This window comes from Anomaloglossus baeobatrachus, chromosome 1, assembly GCF_048569485.1.
Source record: "Anomaloglossus baeobatrachus isolate aAnoBae1 chromosome 1, aAnoBae1.hap1, whole genome shotgun sequence".
Lineage (NCBI taxonomy): Eukaryota > Metazoa > Chordata > Amphibia > Anura > Aromobatidae > Anomaloglossus > Anomaloglossus baeobatrachus.
In genome coordinates, this window is record NC_134353.1 from 4409642 (window position 1) to 4429952 (window position 20311).

The 20311-nt window shown below is 50.6% G+C and overlaps 1 protein-coding gene across 1 annotated transcript in view; it reads left to right on the forward strand.

Moving 5' to 3' along the window:
* The window catches only part of TLX2 (T cell leukemia homeobox 2), a 174464-nt gene that overhangs the window by 93861 nt on the left and 60292 nt on the right, over window positions 1–20311 (forward strand). The window contains exon 2 of the mRNA XM_075332345.1: window positions 2861–3098. Within this exon, the coding sequence (XP_075188460.1) occupies window positions 2861–3098 (238 nt within the window). The remainder of the gene's footprint in view (window positions 1–2860; window positions 3099–20311) is intronic.

Sequence of the window (20311 nt, forward strand, 5' to 3'; positions counted from 1 at the left end):
GCTGAGGGAGGAGTCCCTGCACTAAGAGTCCCGCTGAGGGAGGAGTCCCTGCACTAAGAGTCCTGCTGACGTAGGAGTCCCTGCACTAAGAGTCCAGCTGATGTAGGAGTCCCTGCACTAAGAGTCCAGCTGATGGAGGAGTCCCTGCACTAAGAGTCCAGCTGATGGAGGAGTCCCTGCACTAAGAGTCCAGCTGAGGGAGGAGTCCCTGCACTAAGAGTCCAGCTGAGGGAGGAGTCCCTACACTAAGAGTCCAGCTGAGGGAGGAGTCCCTGCACTAATAGTCCAGCAGAGGGAGGAGTCCCTGCTCTAATAGTCCAGCTGAGGGAGGAGTCCCTGCACTAAGAGTCCAGCTGAGGTAGGAGTCCCTGCACTAAGAGTCCAGCTGAGGGAGGAGTTCCTGCACTAAGAGTCCAGCTGAGGGAGGAGTTCCTGCACTAAGAGTCCAGCAGAGGGAGGAGTCCCTGCACTAAGAGTCCAGCAGAGGGAGGAGTCCCTGCACTAAGAGTCCAGCTGAGGGAGGAGTCCCTGCACTAATAGTCCAGCTGAGGGAGGAGTCCCTGCACTAAGAGTCTAGCTGAGGGAGGAGTCCCTGCACTAAGAGTCCAGCTGAGAGAGGAGTCCCTACACTAAGAGTCCAGCTGAGGGGGGAGTCCCTGCACTAATAGTCCAGCTGAGGGAGGAGTCCCTGCACTAATAGTCCAGCTGAGGGAGGAGTCCCTGCACTAAGAGTCCAGCTGAGGGAGGAGTCCCTGCACTAAGAGTCCAGCTGAGGGAGGAGTCCCTACACTAAGAGTCCAGCAGAGGGAGGAGTCCCTGCACTAAGAGTCCAGCAGAGGGAGGAGTCCCTGCACTAAGAGTCCAGCAGAGGTAGGAGTCCCTGCACTAAGAGTCCAGCTGAGGTAGGAGTCCCTGCACTAAGAGTCCAGCTGAGGGAGGAGTCCCTGCACTAAGAGTCCAGCAGAGGTAGGAGTCCCTGCACTAAGAGTCCAGCAGAGGTAGGAGTCCCTGCACTAAGAGTCCAGCAGAGGTAGGAGTCCCTGCACTTAGAGTCCAGCGGACGGAGGAGTCCCTACACTAAGAGTCCAGCGGAGGTAGGAGTCCCTGCACTAAGTGTCCAGCTGAGGTAGGAGTCCCTGCACTAAGAGTCCAGCTGAGGTAGGAGTCCCTGCACTAAGAGTCCAGCTGAGGTAGGAGTCCCTGCAATAAGAGTCCAGCGGAGGTAGGAGTCCCTACACTAAGAGTCCAGCTGAGGTAGGAGTCCCTGCAATAAGAGTCCAGCGGAGGTAGGAGTCCCTGCACTAAGTGTCCAGCTGAGGGAGGAGTCCCTGCACTAATAGTCCAGCAGAGGGAGGAGTCCCTGCTCTAATAGTCCAGCGGAGAGAGGAGTCCCTGCTCTAATAGTCCAGCAGAGGGAGGAGTCCCTGCACTAAGAGTCCAGCAGAGGGAGGAGTCCCTGCACTAAGAGTCCAGCAAAGGTAGGAGTCCCTGCACTAAGAGTCCAGCTGAGGTAGGAGTCCCTGCACTAAGAGTCCAGCTGAGGGAGGAGTCCCTGCACTAAGAGTCCAGCAGAGGTAGGAGTCCCTGCACTAAGAGTCCAGCAGAGGTAGGAGTCCCTGCACTAAGAGTCCAGCAGAGGTAGGAGTCCCTGCACTTAGAGTCCAGCGGACGGAGGAGTCCCTACACTAAGAGTCCAGCGGAGGTAGGAGTCCCTGCACTAAGTGTCCAGCTGAGGTAGGAGTCCCTGCACTAAGAGTCCAGCGGAGGTAGGAGTCCCTACACTAAGAGTCCAGCTGAGGTAGGAGTCCCTGCAATAAGAGTCCAGCGGAGGTAGGAGTCCCTGCACTAAGTGTCCAGCTGAGGGAGGAGTCCCTGCACTAATAGTCCAGCAGAGGGAGGAGTCCCTGCTCTAATAGTCCAGCTGAGGGAGGAGTCCCTGCACTAAGAGTCCAGCGGAGGTAGGAGTCCCTGCACTAAGTGTCCAGCTGAGGTAGGAGTCCCTGCACTAAGAGTCCAGCGGAGGTAGGAGTCCCTGCACTAAGAGTCCAGCGGAGGTAGGAGTCCCTACACTAAGAGTCCAGCTGAGGTAGGAGTCCCTGCACTAAGTGTCCAGCTGAGGGAGGAGTCCCTGCACTAATAGTCCAGCAGAGGGAGGAGTCCCTGCACTAAGAGTCCAGCTGAGGTAGGAGTCCCTGCACTAAGAGTCCAGCTGAGGGAGGAGTCCCTGCACTAAGAGTCCAGCAGAGGTAGGAGTCCCTGCACTAAGAGTCCAGCAGAGGTAGGAGTCCCTGCACTAAGAGTCCAGCAGAGGTAGGAGTCCCTGCACTAAGAGTCCAGCGGAGGTAGGAGTCCCTACACTAAGAGTCCAGCTGAGGTAGGAGTCCCTGCACTAAGTGTCCAGCTGAGGGAGGAGTCCCTGCACTAATAATCCAGCAGAGGGAGGAGTCCCTGCACTAATAGTCCAGCTGAGGGAGGAGTCCCTGCACTCAGCCTGAATCCCTGGCTTTAGTGGATGGCTCCATTCAGTGGAAGAAGCTGCTTCACTTGTAACCCGGGCACTAGAGCACCACACGGTGCGGCACTGCTGCTCCTCCTAATGCTGTAGAGTAACGAGCAGTGCCGAGCATGCTCACCCATCACTAATAATTATTGATAAAGGTGAAATGAGTGCAAGAAGCTTCTGAATGAGGAGGATTGAGGAAAAGAAGAATGGATGAATGAATGTGTGCAGACTGTCAGAGGCGATATAGGTGGAGACAGTGGTCTCGTCCTTTATAGCTGAGTGGACATGTATAATGGCCCAGGCAAGTGGATTAGTGAGGAGATGAGCCATTTCATCACAAATTTTCTCTTATTTCAGCCGCGCTTCCGGCCTTCTCATTGTCTCGGAGGATTGGCCATCCATACCAGAACCGTACACCCCCAAAGAGGAAGAAACCCCGAACTTCCTTCAGCCGTCTCCAGATCTGTGAACTGGAGAAGAGATTCCACCGGCAGAAGTACCTGGCTTCTGCCGAAAGAGCCACCTTGGCCAAATCTCTTCGTATGAGCGACTCGCAAGTCAAAACATGGTTCCAAAACCGCAGGACAAAGTGGAGGTAATGAGACTGCGGGGATGTGGGATGAAGGAGGGTCTTATACATGGAGCCATTATTATTAGATTCTTCACACTATAGGATGGGACATCTTGACGTGTTACTTACTCCATTATGCCATACAGTGAAGTCACCGGGATGCCACCAGCCATATATGTGAGTACCTGCTGCTAGAACCAGAGCTAGATCCGATACCAGCAGTATAACTCCTCAGACGCTGCTGTCAGTAGTGATGGTGGCATGTTAGGAGTGAGACGACCCCGGCACCCCCACAATACCTACCATGTGCCCCCAAAACACTGACGACCACTGGGGGCCTATGGGCCCGATGATCCCGCTGCTAGAACCAGAGCTAGATCCAATCTCAGCACTATAACTCCTTAGACGCTGCTGTCAGTAGTGATGGTGGCATGTGAGGCGTGAGACGACCCCGGCGCCCCCACAATACACACCATGTGCCCTCAGAATACTGACGACCACTGGGGGCCTATGGGCCCGATGATCCCGCTGCTAGAACCAGAGCTAGATCCCATCCCAGCACTATAACTCCTCAGACACTGCTGTCAGTAGTGATGGTGGCATGTGATGAGTGAGACGACCCCGGCACCCCACAATACACACCATGTGCCCTCAGAATACTGACGACCACTGGGGGCCTATGGGCCCGATGATCCTGCTGCTAGAACCAGAGCTAGATCCGATCCCAGCACTATAACTCCTCAGACGCTGCTGTCAGTAGTGATGGTGGCATGTGAGGCGTGAGACGACCCCGGTACCCCCACAATACCCCCACCATGTGCCCTCAGAATACTGACCACCACTGGGGGCCTATAGGCCCGATGATCCCGCTGCTAGAACAAGAGCTAGATCCAATCTCAGCACTACAACTCCTCAGACGCTGCTGTCAGTAGTGATGGAGGCATGTCAGGAGTGAGACGACCTGGCACCCCACAATACCCCCACCATGTGCCCTCAGAATACTGATGACCACTGGAGGCCTATGGGCCCAATGATCCTGCTGCTAGAACCAGAGCTAGATCCGATCCCAGCACTATAACTCCTCAGACGCTGTTGTCAGTAGTGATGGAGGCATGTGAGGCGTAAGACAACCCCGGCACCCCACAATACACACCATGTGCCCTCAGAATACTGACGACCACTGGGGGCCTATAGACTCGATGATCCCGCTGCTAGAACCAGAGCTAGATCCGATCCCAGCACTATAACTCCTCAGACGCTGCTGTCAGTAGTGATGGTGGCATGTGAGGCGTGAGACGACCCCGGCACCCCCACAATACACACCATGTGCCCTCAGAATACTGGCGACCACTGGGGCCTATAGACTCGATGATCCCGCTGCTAGAACCAGAGCTAGATCCGATCCCAGCACTATAACTCCTCAGACGCTGCTGTCAGTAGTGATGGTGGCATGTGAGGCGTGAGACGACCCCGGCACCCCCACAATACACACCATGTGCCCTCAGAATACTGGCGGCCACTGGGGCCTATGGACCCGATGATCCCGCTGCTAGAACCAGAGCTAGATCCGATCCCAGCACTATAACTCCTCAGACGCTGCTGTCAGTAGTGATGGTGGCATGTGAGGAGTAAGACAACCCCGGTACCCACACAATACCCCCACCATGTGCCCTCAGAATACTGACCACCACTGGAGGCCTATGGGCCCGATGATCCTGCTGTAGGCCGGGTCTATTAGGCTCCCCACAGTGTAATACTTAAGTAGAAAAAGACGAATTTAAGCAATTAGACAAGGTTAATTTGTGAGGAGAAATCAGCAATGGCTGACGGCTGACATCGCCACGTCTGTGCGAAGCACAACTGAACCCCATGTTATAAGCAAACATAATGAAGGGCTTCAGAGACAGAAATCGGGGTCACAATCGCTGTTTGTGCTCATCTCACCTCAATATAAAATAAATACAATGTGATATATAAGTCGCGACATATCCAACATGGCAAAACGCACACGACGTACCCAATATAGGACGCGAAAAGAAGACGGCGCTGTCCATACAGCAAGAAAGGAAGTATACGCAAGAAAAGATATTCCAATGTATGTAATAATATATCACCACGGCTGCGCCACCCAGAGGACAGTGACCAGAAATACACGAAAATGGCCACCAGGGGTAGAGTGCAGCTAATAAGTGACCAAAAGACGTATGAGACAAAATATGCCACAGAAAGTGGAGACTGATCCTCATAGTGGAGGCTGATCCTCATAGTGGAGACTGATCCTCATAGTGGAGGCTGATCCTCATAGTGGAGGCTGATCCTCATAGTGGAGGCTGATCCTCATAGTGGAGGCTGATCCTCATAGTGGAGGCTGATCCTCATAGTGGAGACTGATCCTCATTAGTGGAGGCTGATCCTCATAGTGGAGACTGATCCTCATTAGTGGAGGCTGATCCTCATAGTGGAGACTGATCCTCATAGTGGAGGCTGATCCTCATAGTGGAGGCTGATACTCATAGTGGTGACTGATCCTCATAGTGGAGACTGATCCTCATAGTGGAGGCTGATTCTCATAGTGGAGACTGATCCTCATTAGTGGAGGCTGATCCTCATAGTGGAGACTGATCCTCATAGTGGAGACTGATCCTCATAGTGGTGACTGATCCTCATAGTGGTGACTGATCCTCATAGTGGAGACTGATCCTCATAGTGGAGGCTGATTCTCATAGTGGAGACTGATCCTCATTAGTGGAGGCTGATCCTCATAGTGGAGACTGATCCTCATAGTGGAGGCTGATCCTCATAGTGGAGGCTGATCCTCATAGTGGAGACTGATCCTCATAGTGGAGACTGATCCTCATAGTGGAGACTGATCCTCATAGTGGAGACTGATCCTCATAGTGGAGACTGATCCTCATAGTGGAGACTGATCCTCATAGTGGAGACTGATCCTCATAGTGGTGACTGATCCTCATAGTGGAGACTGATCCTCATAGTGGAGGCTGATTCTCATAGTGGAGACTGATCCTCATTAGTGGAGGCTGATCCTCATAGTGGAGACTGATCCTCATAGTGGAGGCTGATCCTCATAGTGGAGGCTGATCCTCATAGTGGAGACTGATCCTCATAGTGGAGACTGATCCTCATAGTGGAGACTGATCCTCATAGTGGAGACTGATCCTCATAGTGGATTCTGATCCTCATAGTGGAGACTGATCCTCATTAGTGGAGGCTGATCCTCATAGTGGAGATTGATCCTCATAGTGGAGACTGATCCTCATAGTGGATTCTGATCCTCATAGTGGAGACTGGTCCTCATAGTGGAGACTGATCCTCATAGTGGAGACTGATCCTCATAGTGGAGACTGATCCTCATAGTGGAGACTGATCCTCATAGTGGAGACTGATCCTCAAAGTGGAGACTGATCCTCATAGTGGAGACTGATCCTCAAAGTGGAGACTGATCCTCATAGTGGAGACTGATCCTCATAGTGGAGGCTGATCCTCATAGTGGAGACTGATCCTCATAGTGGAGACTGATCCTCATAGTGGGGGCTGATCCTCATAGTGGAGACTGATCCTCATAGTGGAGACTGATCCTCATAGTGGAGACTGATCCTCATAGTGGAGGCTGATCCTCATAATGGAGACTGATCCTCAAAGTGGAGACTGATCCTCATAGTGGAGGCTGATCCTCATAGTGGAGACTGATCCTCAAAGTGGAGGCTGATCCTCATAGTGGAGACTGGTCCTCAAAGTGGAGGCTGATCCTCATAATGGAGACTGGTCCTCACAGTGGAGACTGATCCTCATAGTGGAGACTGATCCTCATAGTGGAGACTGGTCCTCATAGTGGAGACTGATCCTCATAGTGGTGGCTGATCCTCATAGTGGAGACTGATCCTCATAGTGGAGACTGATCCTCATAGTGGTGGCTGATCCTCATAGTGGAGGCTGATCCTCATAGTGGAGACTGATCCTCAAAGTGGAGACTGATCCTCATAGTGGAGGCTGATCCTCATAGTGGAGGCTGATCCTCATAGTGGAGACTGATCCTCAAAGTGGAGACTGATCCTCAAAGTAGAGACTGATCCTCAAAGTGGAGACTGATCCTCATAGTGGAGGCTGATCCTCATAGTGGAGACTGATCCTCAAAGTGGAGACTGATCCTCATAGTGGAGACTGATCCTCATAGTGGAGGCTGATCCTCATAGTGGAGACTGATCCTCATAGTGGAGACTGATCCTCATAGTGGAGGCTGATCCTCATAGTGGAGACTGATCCTCATAGTGGAGACTGATCCTCATAGTGGGGGCTGATCCTCATAGTGGAGACTGGTCCTCATAGTGGAGACTGATCCTCATAGTGGAGACTGATCCTCATAGTGGAGACTGATCCTCATAGTGGGGGCTGATCCTCATAGTGGAGACTGATCCTCAAAGTGGAGACTGATCCTCATAGTGGAGACTGATCCTCCAAGTGGAGACTGATCCTCAAAGTGGAGACTGATCCTCATAGTGGAGACTGATCCTCATAGTGGTGACTGAGCCTCATAGTGGAGACTGGTCCTCATAGTGGAGACTGATCCTCATAGTGGTGACTGATCCTCATAGTGGAGACTGATCCTCCAAGTGGAGACTGATCCTCAAAGTGGAGACTGATCCTCATAGTGGAGACTGATCCTCATAGTGGTGACTGAGCCTCATAGTGGAGACTGGTCCTCATAGTGGAGACTGATCCTCATAGTGGTGGCTGATCCTCATAGTGGAGACTGATCCTCAAAGTGGAGACTGATCCTCAAAGTGGAGACTGATCCTCATAGTGGAGGCTGATCCTCATAGTGGAGGCTGATCCTCATAGTGGAGACTGATCCTCATAGTGGTGACTGAGCCTCATAGTGGAGACTGGTCCTCATAGTGGAGACTGATCCTCATAGTGGTGACTGATCCTCATAGTGGAGACTGATCCTCCAAGTGGAGACTGATCCTCAAAGTGGAGACTGATCCTCATAGTGGAGACTGATCCTCATAGTGGTGACTGAGCCTCATAGTGGAGACTGGTCCTCATAGTGGAGACTGATCCTCATAGTGGTGGCTGATCCTCATAGTGGAGACTGATCCTCATAGTGGAGACTGATCCTCATAGTGGAGACTGATCCTCATAGTGGAGACTGATCCTCATAGTGGAGACTGATCCTCATAGTGGAGACTGATCCTCATAGTGGAGGCTGATCCTCATAGTGGAGGCTGATCCTCATAGTGGGGGCTGATCCTCATAGTGGAGACTGATCCTCAAAGTGGAGACTGATCCTCATAGTGGAGGCTGATCCTCATAGTGGAGACTGATCCTCAAAGTGGAGGCTGATCCTCATAGTGGAGACTGGTCCTCAAAGTGGAGGCTGATCCTCATAATGGAGACTGGTCCTCACAGTGGAGACTGATCCTCATAGTGGAGACTGATCCTCATAGTGGAGACTGATCCTCATAGTGGTGGCTGATCCTCATAGTGGAGGCTGATCCTCATAGTGGAGACTGATCCTCAAAGTGGAGACTGATCCTCATAGTGGAGGCTGATCCTCATAGTGGAGGCTGATCCTCATAGTGGAGACTGATCCTCAAAGTGGAGACTGATCCTCAAAGTAGAGACTGATCCTCAAAGTGGAGACTGATCCTCATAGTGGAGGCTGATCCTCATAGTGGAGACTGAGCCTCATAGTGGAGACTGAGCCTCATAGTGGAGACTGATCCTCATAGTGGTGACTGATCCTCATAGTGGAGACTGGTCCTCATAGTGGAGGCTGATCCTCATAGTGGAGACTGATCCTCAAAGTGGAGACTGATCCTCATAGTGGAGACTGATCCTCATAGTGGAGGCTGATCCTCATAGTGGAGACTGATCCTCATAGTGGAGGCTGATCCTCATAGTGGAGACTGATCCTCATAGTGGAGACTGATCCTCATAGTGGAGGCTGATCCTCATAGTGGAGACTGATCCTCATAGTGGAGACTGATCCTCATAGTGGGGGCTGATCCTCATAGTGGAGACTGGTCCTCATAGTGGAGACTGATCCTCATAGTGGAGACTGATCCTCATAGTGGAGACTGATCCTCATAGTGGAGACTGATCCTCATAGTGGGGGCTGATCCTCATAGTGGTGACTGATCCTCATAGTGGAGACTGATCCTCATAGTGGTGACTGATCCTCATAGTGGAGACTGATCCTCATAGTGGAGACTGATCCTCATAGTGGAGACTGATCCTCATAGTGGGGGCTGATCCTCATAGTGGAGACTGATCCTCAAAGTGGAGACTGATCCTCATAGTGGAGACTGATCCTCCAAGTGGAGACTGATCCTCAAAGTGGAGACTGATCCTCATAGTGGAGACTGATCCTCATAGTGGATTCTGATCCTCATAGTGGAGACTGGTCCTCATAGTGGAGACTGATCCTCATAGTGGAGACTGATCCTCATAGTGGAGACTGATCCTCATAGTGGAGACTGATCCTCATAGTGGAGACTGATCCTCATAGTGGAGACTGATCCTCAAAGTGGAGACTGATCCTCATAGTGGAGACTGATCCTCAAAGTGGAGACTGATCCTCATAGTGGAGACTGATCCTCATAGTGGAGGCTGATCCTCATAGTGGAGACTGAGCCTCATAGTGGAGACTGAGCCTCATAGTGGAGACTGATCCTCATAGTGGTGACTGATCCTCATAGTGGAGACTGGTCCTCATAGTGGAGGCTGATCCTCATAGTGGAGACTGATCCTCAAAGTGGAGACTGATCCTCATAGTGGAGACTGATCCTCATAGTGGAGGCTGATCCTCATAGTGGAGACTGATCCTCATAGTGGAGGCTGATCCTCATAGTGGAGACTGATCCTCATAGTGGAGACTGATCCTCATAGTGGAGGCTGATCCTCATAGTGGAGACTGATCCTCATAGTGGAGACTGATCCTCATAGTGGGGGCTGATCCTCATAGTGGAGACTGGTCCTCATAGTGGAGACTGATCCTCATAGTGGAGACTGATCCTCATAGTGGAGACTGATCCTCATAGTGGAGACTGATCCTCATAGTGGGGGCTGATCCTCATAGTGGTGACTGATCCTCATAGTGGAGACTGATCCTCATAGTGGTGACTGATCCTCATAGTGGAGACTGATCCTCATAGTGGAGACTGATCCTCATAGTGGAGACTGATCCTCATAGTGGGGGCTGATCCTCATAGTGGAGACTGATCCTCAAAGTGGAGACTGATCCTCATAGTGGAGACTGATCCTCCAAGTGGAGACTGATCCTCAAAGTGGAGACTGATCCTCATAGTGGAGACTGATCCTCATAGTGGATTCTGATCCTCATAGTGGAGACTGGTCCTCATAGTGGAGACTGATCCTCATAGTGGAGACTGATCCTCATAGTGGAGACTGATCCTCATAGTGGAGACTGATCCTCATAGTGGAGACTGATCCTCATAGTGGAGACTGATCCTCAAAGTGGAGACTGATCCTCATAGTGGAGACTGATCCTCAAAGTGGAGACTGATCCTCATAGTGGAGACTGATCCTCATAGTGGAGGCTGATCCTCATAGTGGAGACTGATCCTCATAGTGGAGACTGATCCTCATAGTGGGGGCTGATCCTCATAGTGGAGACTGATCCTCATAGTGGAGACTGATCCTCATAGTGGAGACTGATCCTCATAGTGGAGACTGATCCTCATAGTGGAGGCTGATCCTCATAGTGGAGGCTGATCCTCATAGTGGGGGCTGATCCTCATAGTGGAGACTGATCCTCAAAGTGGAGACTGATCCTCATAGTGGAGGCTGATCCTCATAGTGGAGACTGATCCTCAAAGTGGAGGCTGATCCTCATAGTGGAGACTGGTCCTCAAAGTGGAGGCTGATCCTCATAATGGAGACTGGTCCTCACAGTGGAGACTGATCCTCATAGTGGAGACTGATCCTCATAGTGGAGACTGATCCTCATAGTGGTGGCTGATCCTCATAGTGGAGGCTGATCCTCATAGTGGAGACTGATCCTCAAAGTGGAGACTGATCCTCATAGTGGAGGCTGATCCTCATAGTGGAGGCTGATCCTCATAGTGGAGACTGATCCTCAAAGTGGAGACTGATCCTCAAAGTAGAGACTGATCCTCAAAGTGGAGACTGATCCTCATAGTGGAGGCTGATCCTCATAGTGGAGACTGATCCTCAAAGTGGAGACTGATCCTCATAGTGGAGACTGATCCTCATAGTGGAGGCTGATCCTCATAGTGGAGACTGATCCTCATAGTGGAGACTGATCCTCATAGTGGAGGCTGATCCTCATAGTGGAGACTGATCCTCATAGTGGAGACTGATCCTCATAGTGGGGGCTGATCCTCATAGTGGAGACTGGTCCTCATAGTGGAGACTGATCCTCATAGTGGAGACTGATCCTCATAGTGGAGACTGATCCTCATAGTGGAGACTGATCCTCATAGTGGTGACTGATCCTCATAGTGGGGGCTGATCCTCATAGTGGAGACTGATCCTCAAAGTGGAGACTGATCCTCATAGTGGAGACTGATCCTCCAAGTGGAGACTGATCCTCAAAGTGGAGACTGATCCTCATAGTGGAGACTGATCCTCATAGTGGTGACTGAGCCTCATAGTGGAGACTGGTCCTCATAGTGGAGACTGATCCTCATAGTGGAGACTGATCCTCATAGTGGTGACTGATCCTCATAGTGGTGACTGATCCTCATAGTGGAGACTGATCCTCATAGTGGAGACTGATCCTCATAGTGGAGACTGATCCTCATAGTGGAGGCTGATCCTCATAGTGGAGGCTGATCCTTATAGTTGAGACTGACCCTCATAGTGGAGGCTGATCCTCATAGTGGAGGCTGATCCTCATAGTGGAGGCTGGTCCTCATAGTGGAGACTGATCCTCAAAGTGGAGACTGATCCTCATAGTGGAGACTGATCCTCATAGTGGAGACTGATCCTCATAGTGGAGACTGGTCCTCATAGTGGAGACTGAGCCTCATAGTGGAGACTGATCCTCATAGTGGAGACTGATCCTCATAGTGGAGACTGATCCTCATAGTGGAGGCTGATCCTCATAGTGGAGGCTGATCCTCATAGTGGAGACTGACCCTCATAGTGGAGATTGATCCTCATAGTGGAAACATATCCTCATAGTGGAGGCTGATCCTCATAGTGGAGACTGAGCCTCATAGTGGAGACTGATCCTCATAGTGGAGACTGGTCCTCATAGTGGAGACTGGTCCTCATAGTGGAGACTGGTCCTCATAGTGGAGGCTGATCCTCATAGTGGACACTGATCCTCATAGTGGAGACTGAGCCTCATAGTGGAGACTGAGCCTCATAGTGGAGACTGATCCTCATAGTGGTGACTGATCCTCATAGTGGAGACTGGTCCTCATAGTGGAGGCTGATCCTCATAGTGGACACTGATCCTCATAGTGGAGACTGAGCCTCATAGTGGAGATTGATCCTCATAGTGGAGGCTGATCCTCATAGTGGTGACTGATCCTCAAAGTGGAGACTGATCCTCATAGTGGAGGCTGATCCTCATAGTGGAGACTGGTCCTCATAGTGGTGACTGATCCTCATAGTGGAGACTGGTCCTCATAGTGGAGACTGATCCTCATAGTGGAGGCTGATCCTCATAGTGGAGACTGATCCTCATAGTGGAGACTGATCCTCATAGTGGAGACTGATCCTCATAGTGGAGGCTGATCCTCATAGTGGAGGCTGATCCTCATAGTGGAGGCTGATCCTCATAGTGGAGGCTGATCCTCATAGTGAAGACTGATCCTCATAGTGGAGACTGATCCTCATAGTGGTGGCTGATCCTCATAGTGGAGGCTGATCCTCATAATGGAGACTGGTCCTCATAGTGGAGGCTGATCCTCATAGTGGAGACTGATCCTCAAAGTGGAGACTGATCCTCATAGTGGAGGCTGATCCTCATAGTGGAGGCTGATCCTCATAGTGAAGACTGATCCTCATAGTGGAGACTGATCCTCATAGTGGTGGCTGATCCTCATAGTGGAGGCTGATCCTCATAGTGGAGACTGATCCTCAAAGTGGAGACTGATCCTCATAGTGGAGGCTGATCCTCATAGTGGAGGCTGATCCTCATAGTGGAGGCTGATCCTCATAGTGAAGACTGATCCTCATAGTGGAGACTGATCCTCATAGTGGTGGCTGATCCTCATAGTGGAGGCTGATCCTCATAGTGGAGACTGATCCTCAAAGTGGAGACTGATCCTCATAGTGGAGACTGATCCTCATAGTGGAGACTGATCCTCATAGTGGAGACTGATCCTCATAGTGGAGGCTGATCCTCATAGTGGAGACTGATCCTCATAGTGGTGACTGATCCTCATAGTGGAGACTGATCCTCATAGTGGAGACTGATCCTCATAGTGGTGACTGATCCTCATAGTGGAGACTGGTCCTCATAGTGGAGACTGATCCTCATAGTGGAGGCTGATCCTCATAGTGGAGGCTGATCCTCATAGTGGAGGCTGATCCTCATAGTGGAGATTGGTCCTCATAGTGGAGACTGATCCTCATAGTGGAGACTGATTCTCATAGTGGAGACTGATCCTCATAGTGGAGACTGATCCTCATAGTGGAGGCTGATCCTCATAGTGGAGACTGATCCTCATAGTGGAGGCTGATCCTCATAGTGGAGGCTGATCCTCATAGTGGAGACTGATTCTCATAGTGGAGACTGATTCTCATAGTGGAGACTGATCCTCATAGTGGAGACTGATCCTCATAGTGGAGACTGATCCTCATAGTGGAGACTGATTCTCATAGTGGAGACTGGTCCTCATAGTGGAGACTGGTCCTCATAGTGGAGACTGATTCTCATAGTGGAGACTGATTCTCATAGTGGAGACTGGTCCTCATAGTGGAGACTGGTCCTCATAGTGGAGACTGGTCCTCATAGTGGAGGCTGATCCTCATAGTGGAGACTGACCCTCATAGTGGACACTGATCCTCATAGTGGAGACTGGTCCTCATAGTGGAGACTGGTCCTCATAGTGGTGACTGATCCTCATAGTGGAGACTGATCCTCATAGTGGACACTGATCCTCATAGTGGAGACTGGTCCTCATAGTGGAGGCTGATCCTCATAGTAGAGGCTGATCCTCATAGTGGAGACTGGTCCTCATAGTGGAGACTGGTCCTCATAGTGGAGACTGATCCTCATAGTGGAGACTGATCCTCATAGTGGAGACTGATTCTCATAGTGGAGACTGATTCTCATAGTGGAGGCTGATCCTCATAGTAGTGACTGATCCTCATAGTGGAGGCTGATCCTCATAGTGGAGACTGATCCTCATAGTGGAGACTGGTCCTCATAGTGGAGACTGATCCTCATAGTGGAGACTGATCCTCATAGTGGACACTGATCCTCATAGTGGAGACTGGTCCTCATAGTGGTGACTGATCCTCATAGTGGAGACTGATCCTCATAGTGGACACTGATCCTCATAGTGGAGACTGGTCCTCATAGTGGAGGCTGATCCTCATAGTAGAGGCTGATCCTCATAGTGGAGACTGGTCCTCATAGTGGAGACTGGTCCTCATAGTGGAGACTGATCCTCATAGTGGAGACTGATCCTCATAGTGGAGACTGATTCTCATAGTGGAGGCTGATCCTCATAGTAGTGACTGATCCTCATAGTGGAGGCTGATCCTCATAGTGGAGACTGATCCTCATAGTGGTGACTGATCCTCATAGTGGAGGCTGATCCTCATAGTGGAGACTGGTCCTCATAGTGGAGACTGATCCTCATAGTGGAGACTGGTCCTCATAGTGGAGACTGATCCTCATAGTGGAGACTGGTCCCCATAGTGGAGACTGATCCTCATAGTGGTGACTGATCCTCATAGTGGAGACTGATCCTCATAGTGGAGGCTGATCCTCATAGTGGAGACTGATCCTCATAGTGGAGACTGATCCTCATAGTGGAGGCTGATCCTCATAGTGGTGACTGATCCTCATAGTGGAGACTGATCCTCATAGTGGTGACTGATCCTCATAGTGGAGACTGATCCTCATAGTGGAGACTGATCCTCATAGTGGAGACTGATCCTCATAGTGGAGACTGGTCCTCATAGTGGAGACTGATCCTCATAGTGGAGACTGATCCTCATAGTGGTGACTGGTCCTCATAGTGGAGACTGATCCTCATAGTGGAGACTGGTCCTCATAGTGGAGACTGATCCTCATAGTGGAGACTGGTCCTCATAGTGGAGACTGATCCTCATAGTGGAGACTGGTCCTCATAGTGGAGACTGATCCTCATAGTGGAGACTGGTCCTCATAGTGGAGACTGATCCTCATAGTGGAGACTGATCCTCATAGTGGAGACTGGTCCTCATAGTGGAGACTGATCCTCATAGTGGAGACTGGTCCCCATAGTGGAGACTGATCCTCATAGTGGTGACTGATCCTCATAGTGGAGACTGATCCTCATAGTGGAGACTGATCCTCATAGTGGAGACTGATCCTCATAGTGGAGGCTGATCCTCATAGTGGTGACTGATCCTCATAGTGGAGACTGATCCTCATAGTGGTGACTGATCCTCATAGTGGAGACTGATCCTCATAGTGGAGACTGATCCTCATAGTGGAGACTGATTCTCATAGTGGAGGCTGATCCTCATAGTGGAGGCTGATCCTCATAGTGGAGGCTGATCCTCATAGTGGGGACTGATCCTCATAGTGGTGACTGATCCTCATAGTGGAGACTGATCCTCATAGTGGAGGCTGATCCTCATAGTGGTGACTGATCCTGATAGTGGAGACTGATCCTCATAGTGGAGACTGATCCTCATAGTGGAGACTGATCCTCATAGTGGAGACTGATCCTCATAGTGGTGACTGATCCTCATAGTGGAGACTGATCCTCATTGTGGAGACTGATCCTCATAGTGGAGACTGATCCTCATAGGGGAGACTGATCCTCATAGGGGAGACTGATCCTCATAGTGGAGACTGATCCTCATAGTGGAGACTGATCCTCATAGTGGAGACTGATCCTCATAGTGGAGGCTGATCCTCATAGTGGTGACTGATCCTCATAGTGGAGACTGGTCCTCATAGTGGAGACTGATCCTCATTGTGGAGACTGATCCTCATAGTGGAGACTGATCCTCATTGTGGAGACTGATCCTCATAGTGGAGGCTGATCTCAGTGGTGACTGATCCTCATAGTGGAGGCTGATCCTCATAGTGGAGACTGATCCTCATAATGGAGACTGGTCCTCATAGTGGAGACTGATCCTCATAGTGGAGACTGATCCTCATAGTGGTGACTGATCCTCATAGTGGAGACTGATCCTCATAGTGGAGGCTGATCCTCATAGTGGAGACTGATCCTCATAGTGGAGACTGGTCCTCATAGTGGAGACTGATCCTCATAGTGGAGACTGATCCTCATAGTGGAGGCTGATCCTCATAGTGGAGACTGATCCTCATAGTGGAGACTGATCCTCATAGTGGTGACTGATCCTCATAGTGGAGACTGATCCTCATAGTGGTGACTGATCCTCATAGTGGAGACTGATCCTCATAGTGGAGGCTGATCCTCATAGTGGAGACTGATCCTCATAGTGGAGACTGATCCTCATAGTGGTGACTGATCCTCATAGTGGAGACTGATCCTCATAGTGGAGACTGATCCTCATAGTGGAGACTGATCCTCATAGTGGAGACTGATCCTCATAGTGGAGGCTGATCCTCATAGTGGAGACTGATCCTCATAGTGGTGACTGATCCTCATAGTGGAGACTGATCCTCATAGTGGAGGCTGATCTCAGTGGTGACTGATCCTCATAGTGGTGACTGATCCTCATAGTGGTGGCTGATCCTCATAGTGGAGGCTGATTCTCATAGTGGAGACTGATCCTCATAGTGGAGGCTGATCTCAGTGGTGACTGATCCTCATAGTGGTGACTGATCCTCATAGTGGTGGCTGATTCTCATAGTGGAGGCTGATCCTCATAGTGGAGGCTGATCCTCATAGTGGAGACTGATCCTCATAGTGGAGGCTGATCCTCATAGTGGTGACTGATCCTGATAGTGGAGACTGATCCTCATAGTGCAGACTGATCCTCATAGTGGAGACTGATCCTCATAGTGGAGGCTGATCCTCATAGTGGAGGCTGATCCTCATAGTGGTGACTGATCCTCATAGTGGAGGCTGATCCTCATAGTGGAGACTGGTCCTCATAGTGGAGACTGATCCTCATAGTGGAGACTGATCCTCATAGTGGAGACTGATCTCAGTGGTGACTGATCCTCATAGTGGAGACTGGTCCTCATAGTGGAGACTGATCCTCATAGTGGAGACTGATCCTCATAGTGGAGACTGATCCTCATAGTGGAGACTGGTCCTCATAGTGGAGACTGATCCTCATAGTGGAGACTGATCCTCATAGTGGAGACTGATCCTCATAGTGGAGACTGATCCTCATAGTGGTGACTGATCCTCCTAGTGGAGACTGATCCTCATAGTGGAGACTGATCCTCATAGTGGAGACTGATCCTCATAGTGGTGGCTGATCCTCATAGTGGAGACTGATCCTCATAGTGGAGACTGGTCCTCATAATGGAGACTGATCCTCATAGTGGAGGCTGATCCTCATAGTGGAGACTGATCCTCATAGTGGAGACTGATCCTCATAGTGGAGACTGATCCTCATAGTGGAGACTGATCCTCATAGTGGAGACTGATCCTCATAGTGGTGGCTGATCCTCATAGTGGTGGCTGATCCTCATAGTGGTGACTGATCCTCATAGTGGTGACTGATCCTCACAGTGGTGGCTGATCCTCATAGTGGAGGCTGATCCTCATAGTGGAGGCTGATCCTCATAGTGGAGGCTGATCCTCATAGTGGTGACTGATTCTCATAGTGGAGACTGATCCTCATAGTGGTGACTGATCCTCATAGTGGAGACTGATCCTCATAGTGGAGGCTGATCCTCATAGTGGAGGCTGATCCTCATAGTGGAGACTGATCCTCATAGTGGTGACTGATCCTCATAGTGGAGACTGATCCTCATAGTGGAGACTGGTCCTCATAGTGGAGACTGGTCCTCATAGTGGAGGCTGATCCTCATAGTGGAGACTGATCCTCATAGTGGAGGCTGATCCTCATAGTGGAGGCTGATCCTCATAGTGGATACTGATCTCAGTGGTGACTAATCCTCATAGTGGTGACTGATCCTCATAGTGGAGACTGGTCCTCATAGTGGAGACTGATCCTCATAGTGGAGACTGGTCCTCATAGTGGTGACTGATCCTCATAGTGGAGACTGGTCCTCATAGTGGAGACTGATCCTCATAGTGGAGACTGATCCTCATAATGGAGGCTGATCCTCATAGTGGAGGCTGATCCTCATAGTGGAGACTGATCCTCATAGTGGTGACTGATCCTCATAGTGGAGACTGGTCCTCATAGTGGTGACTGATCCTCATAGTGGAGACTGATCCTCATAGTGGAGGCTGATCCTCATAGTGGAGGCTGATCCTCATAGTGGAGACTGATCCTCATAGTGGTGACTGATCCTCATAGTGGAGACTGGTCCTCATAGTGGAGACTGGTCCTCATAGTGGAGACTGGTCCTCATAGTGGAGACTGATCCTCATAGTGGAGACTGATCCTCATAGTGGTGACTGATCCTCATAGTGGAGACTGGTCCTCATAGTGGAGACTGATCCTCATAGTGGAGGCTGATCCTCATAGTGGAGACTGGTCCTCATAGTGGTGACTGATCCTCATAGTGGTGACTGATACTCATAGTGGAGGCTGACCCTCATAGTGGAGACTGATCCTCATAGTGGAGACTGGTCCTCATAGTGGAGACTGATCCTCATAGTGGAGACTGATCCTCATAGTGGAGACTGGTCCTCATAGTGGAGACTGATCCTCATAGTGGAGGCTGATCCTCATAGTGGAGGCTGATCCTCATAGTGGAGACTGATCCTCATAGTGGGGACTGATCCTCATAGTGGTGACTGATCCTCATAGTGGAGACTGGTCCTCATAGTGGAGACTGGTCCTCATAGTGGAGACTGGTCCTCATAGTGGAGACTGATCCTCATAGTGGAGACTGATCCTCATAGTGGAGACTGGTCCTCATAGTGGAGACTGATCCTCATAGTGGAGACTGATCCTCATAGTGGAGGCTGATCCTCATAGTGGATACTGATCTCAGTGGTGACTAATCCTCATAGTGGAGACTGATCCTCATAGTGGTGACTGATCCTCATAGTGGAGACTGATCCTCATAGTGGTGACTGATCCTCCTAGTGGAGACTGATCCTCATAGTGGAGACTGATCCTCATAGTGGAGGCTGATCCTCATAGTGGAGGCTGATCCTCATAGTGGATACTGATCTCAGTGGTGACTAATCCTCATAGTGGTGACTGATCCTCATAGTGGAGACTGGTCCTCATAGTGGAGACTGATCCTCATAGTGGAGACTGATCCTCATAGTGGAGACTGATCCTCATAGTGGAGGCTGATCCTCATAGTGGAGACTGGTCCTCATAGTGGTGGCTGATCCTCATAGTGGAGGCTGATCCTCATAGTGGAGGCTGATCCTCATAGTGGATACTGATCTCAGTGGTGACTAATCCTCATAGTGGAGACTGATTCTCATAGTGGTGACTGATCCTCATAGTGGTGACTGATCCTCATAGTGGAGGCTGATCCTCATAGTGGAGACTGATCCTCATAGTGGAGACTGATCCTCATAGTGGAGACTGGTCCTCATAGTGGTGACTGATCCTCATAGTGGAGACTGGTCCTCATAGTGGTGGCTGATCCTCATAGTGGAGGCTGATCCTCATAGTGGAGGCTGATCCTCATAGTGGAGACTGGTCCTCATAGTGGTGACTGATCCTCATAGTGGAGACTGGTCCTCATAGTGGAGACTGAGCCTCATAGTGGAGACTGAGCCTCATAGTGGAGACTGATCCTCATAGTGGAGACTGATCCTCATAGTGGAGACTGATCCTCATAGTGGAGACTGATCCTCATAGTGGAGGCTGATCCTCATAGTGGAGACTGGTCCTCATAGTGGAGACTGATCCTCATAGTGGAGACTGATCCTCATAGTGGAGGCTGATCCTCATAGTGGAGGCTGATCCTCATAGTGGGGACTGATCCTCATAGTGGGGACTGATCCTCA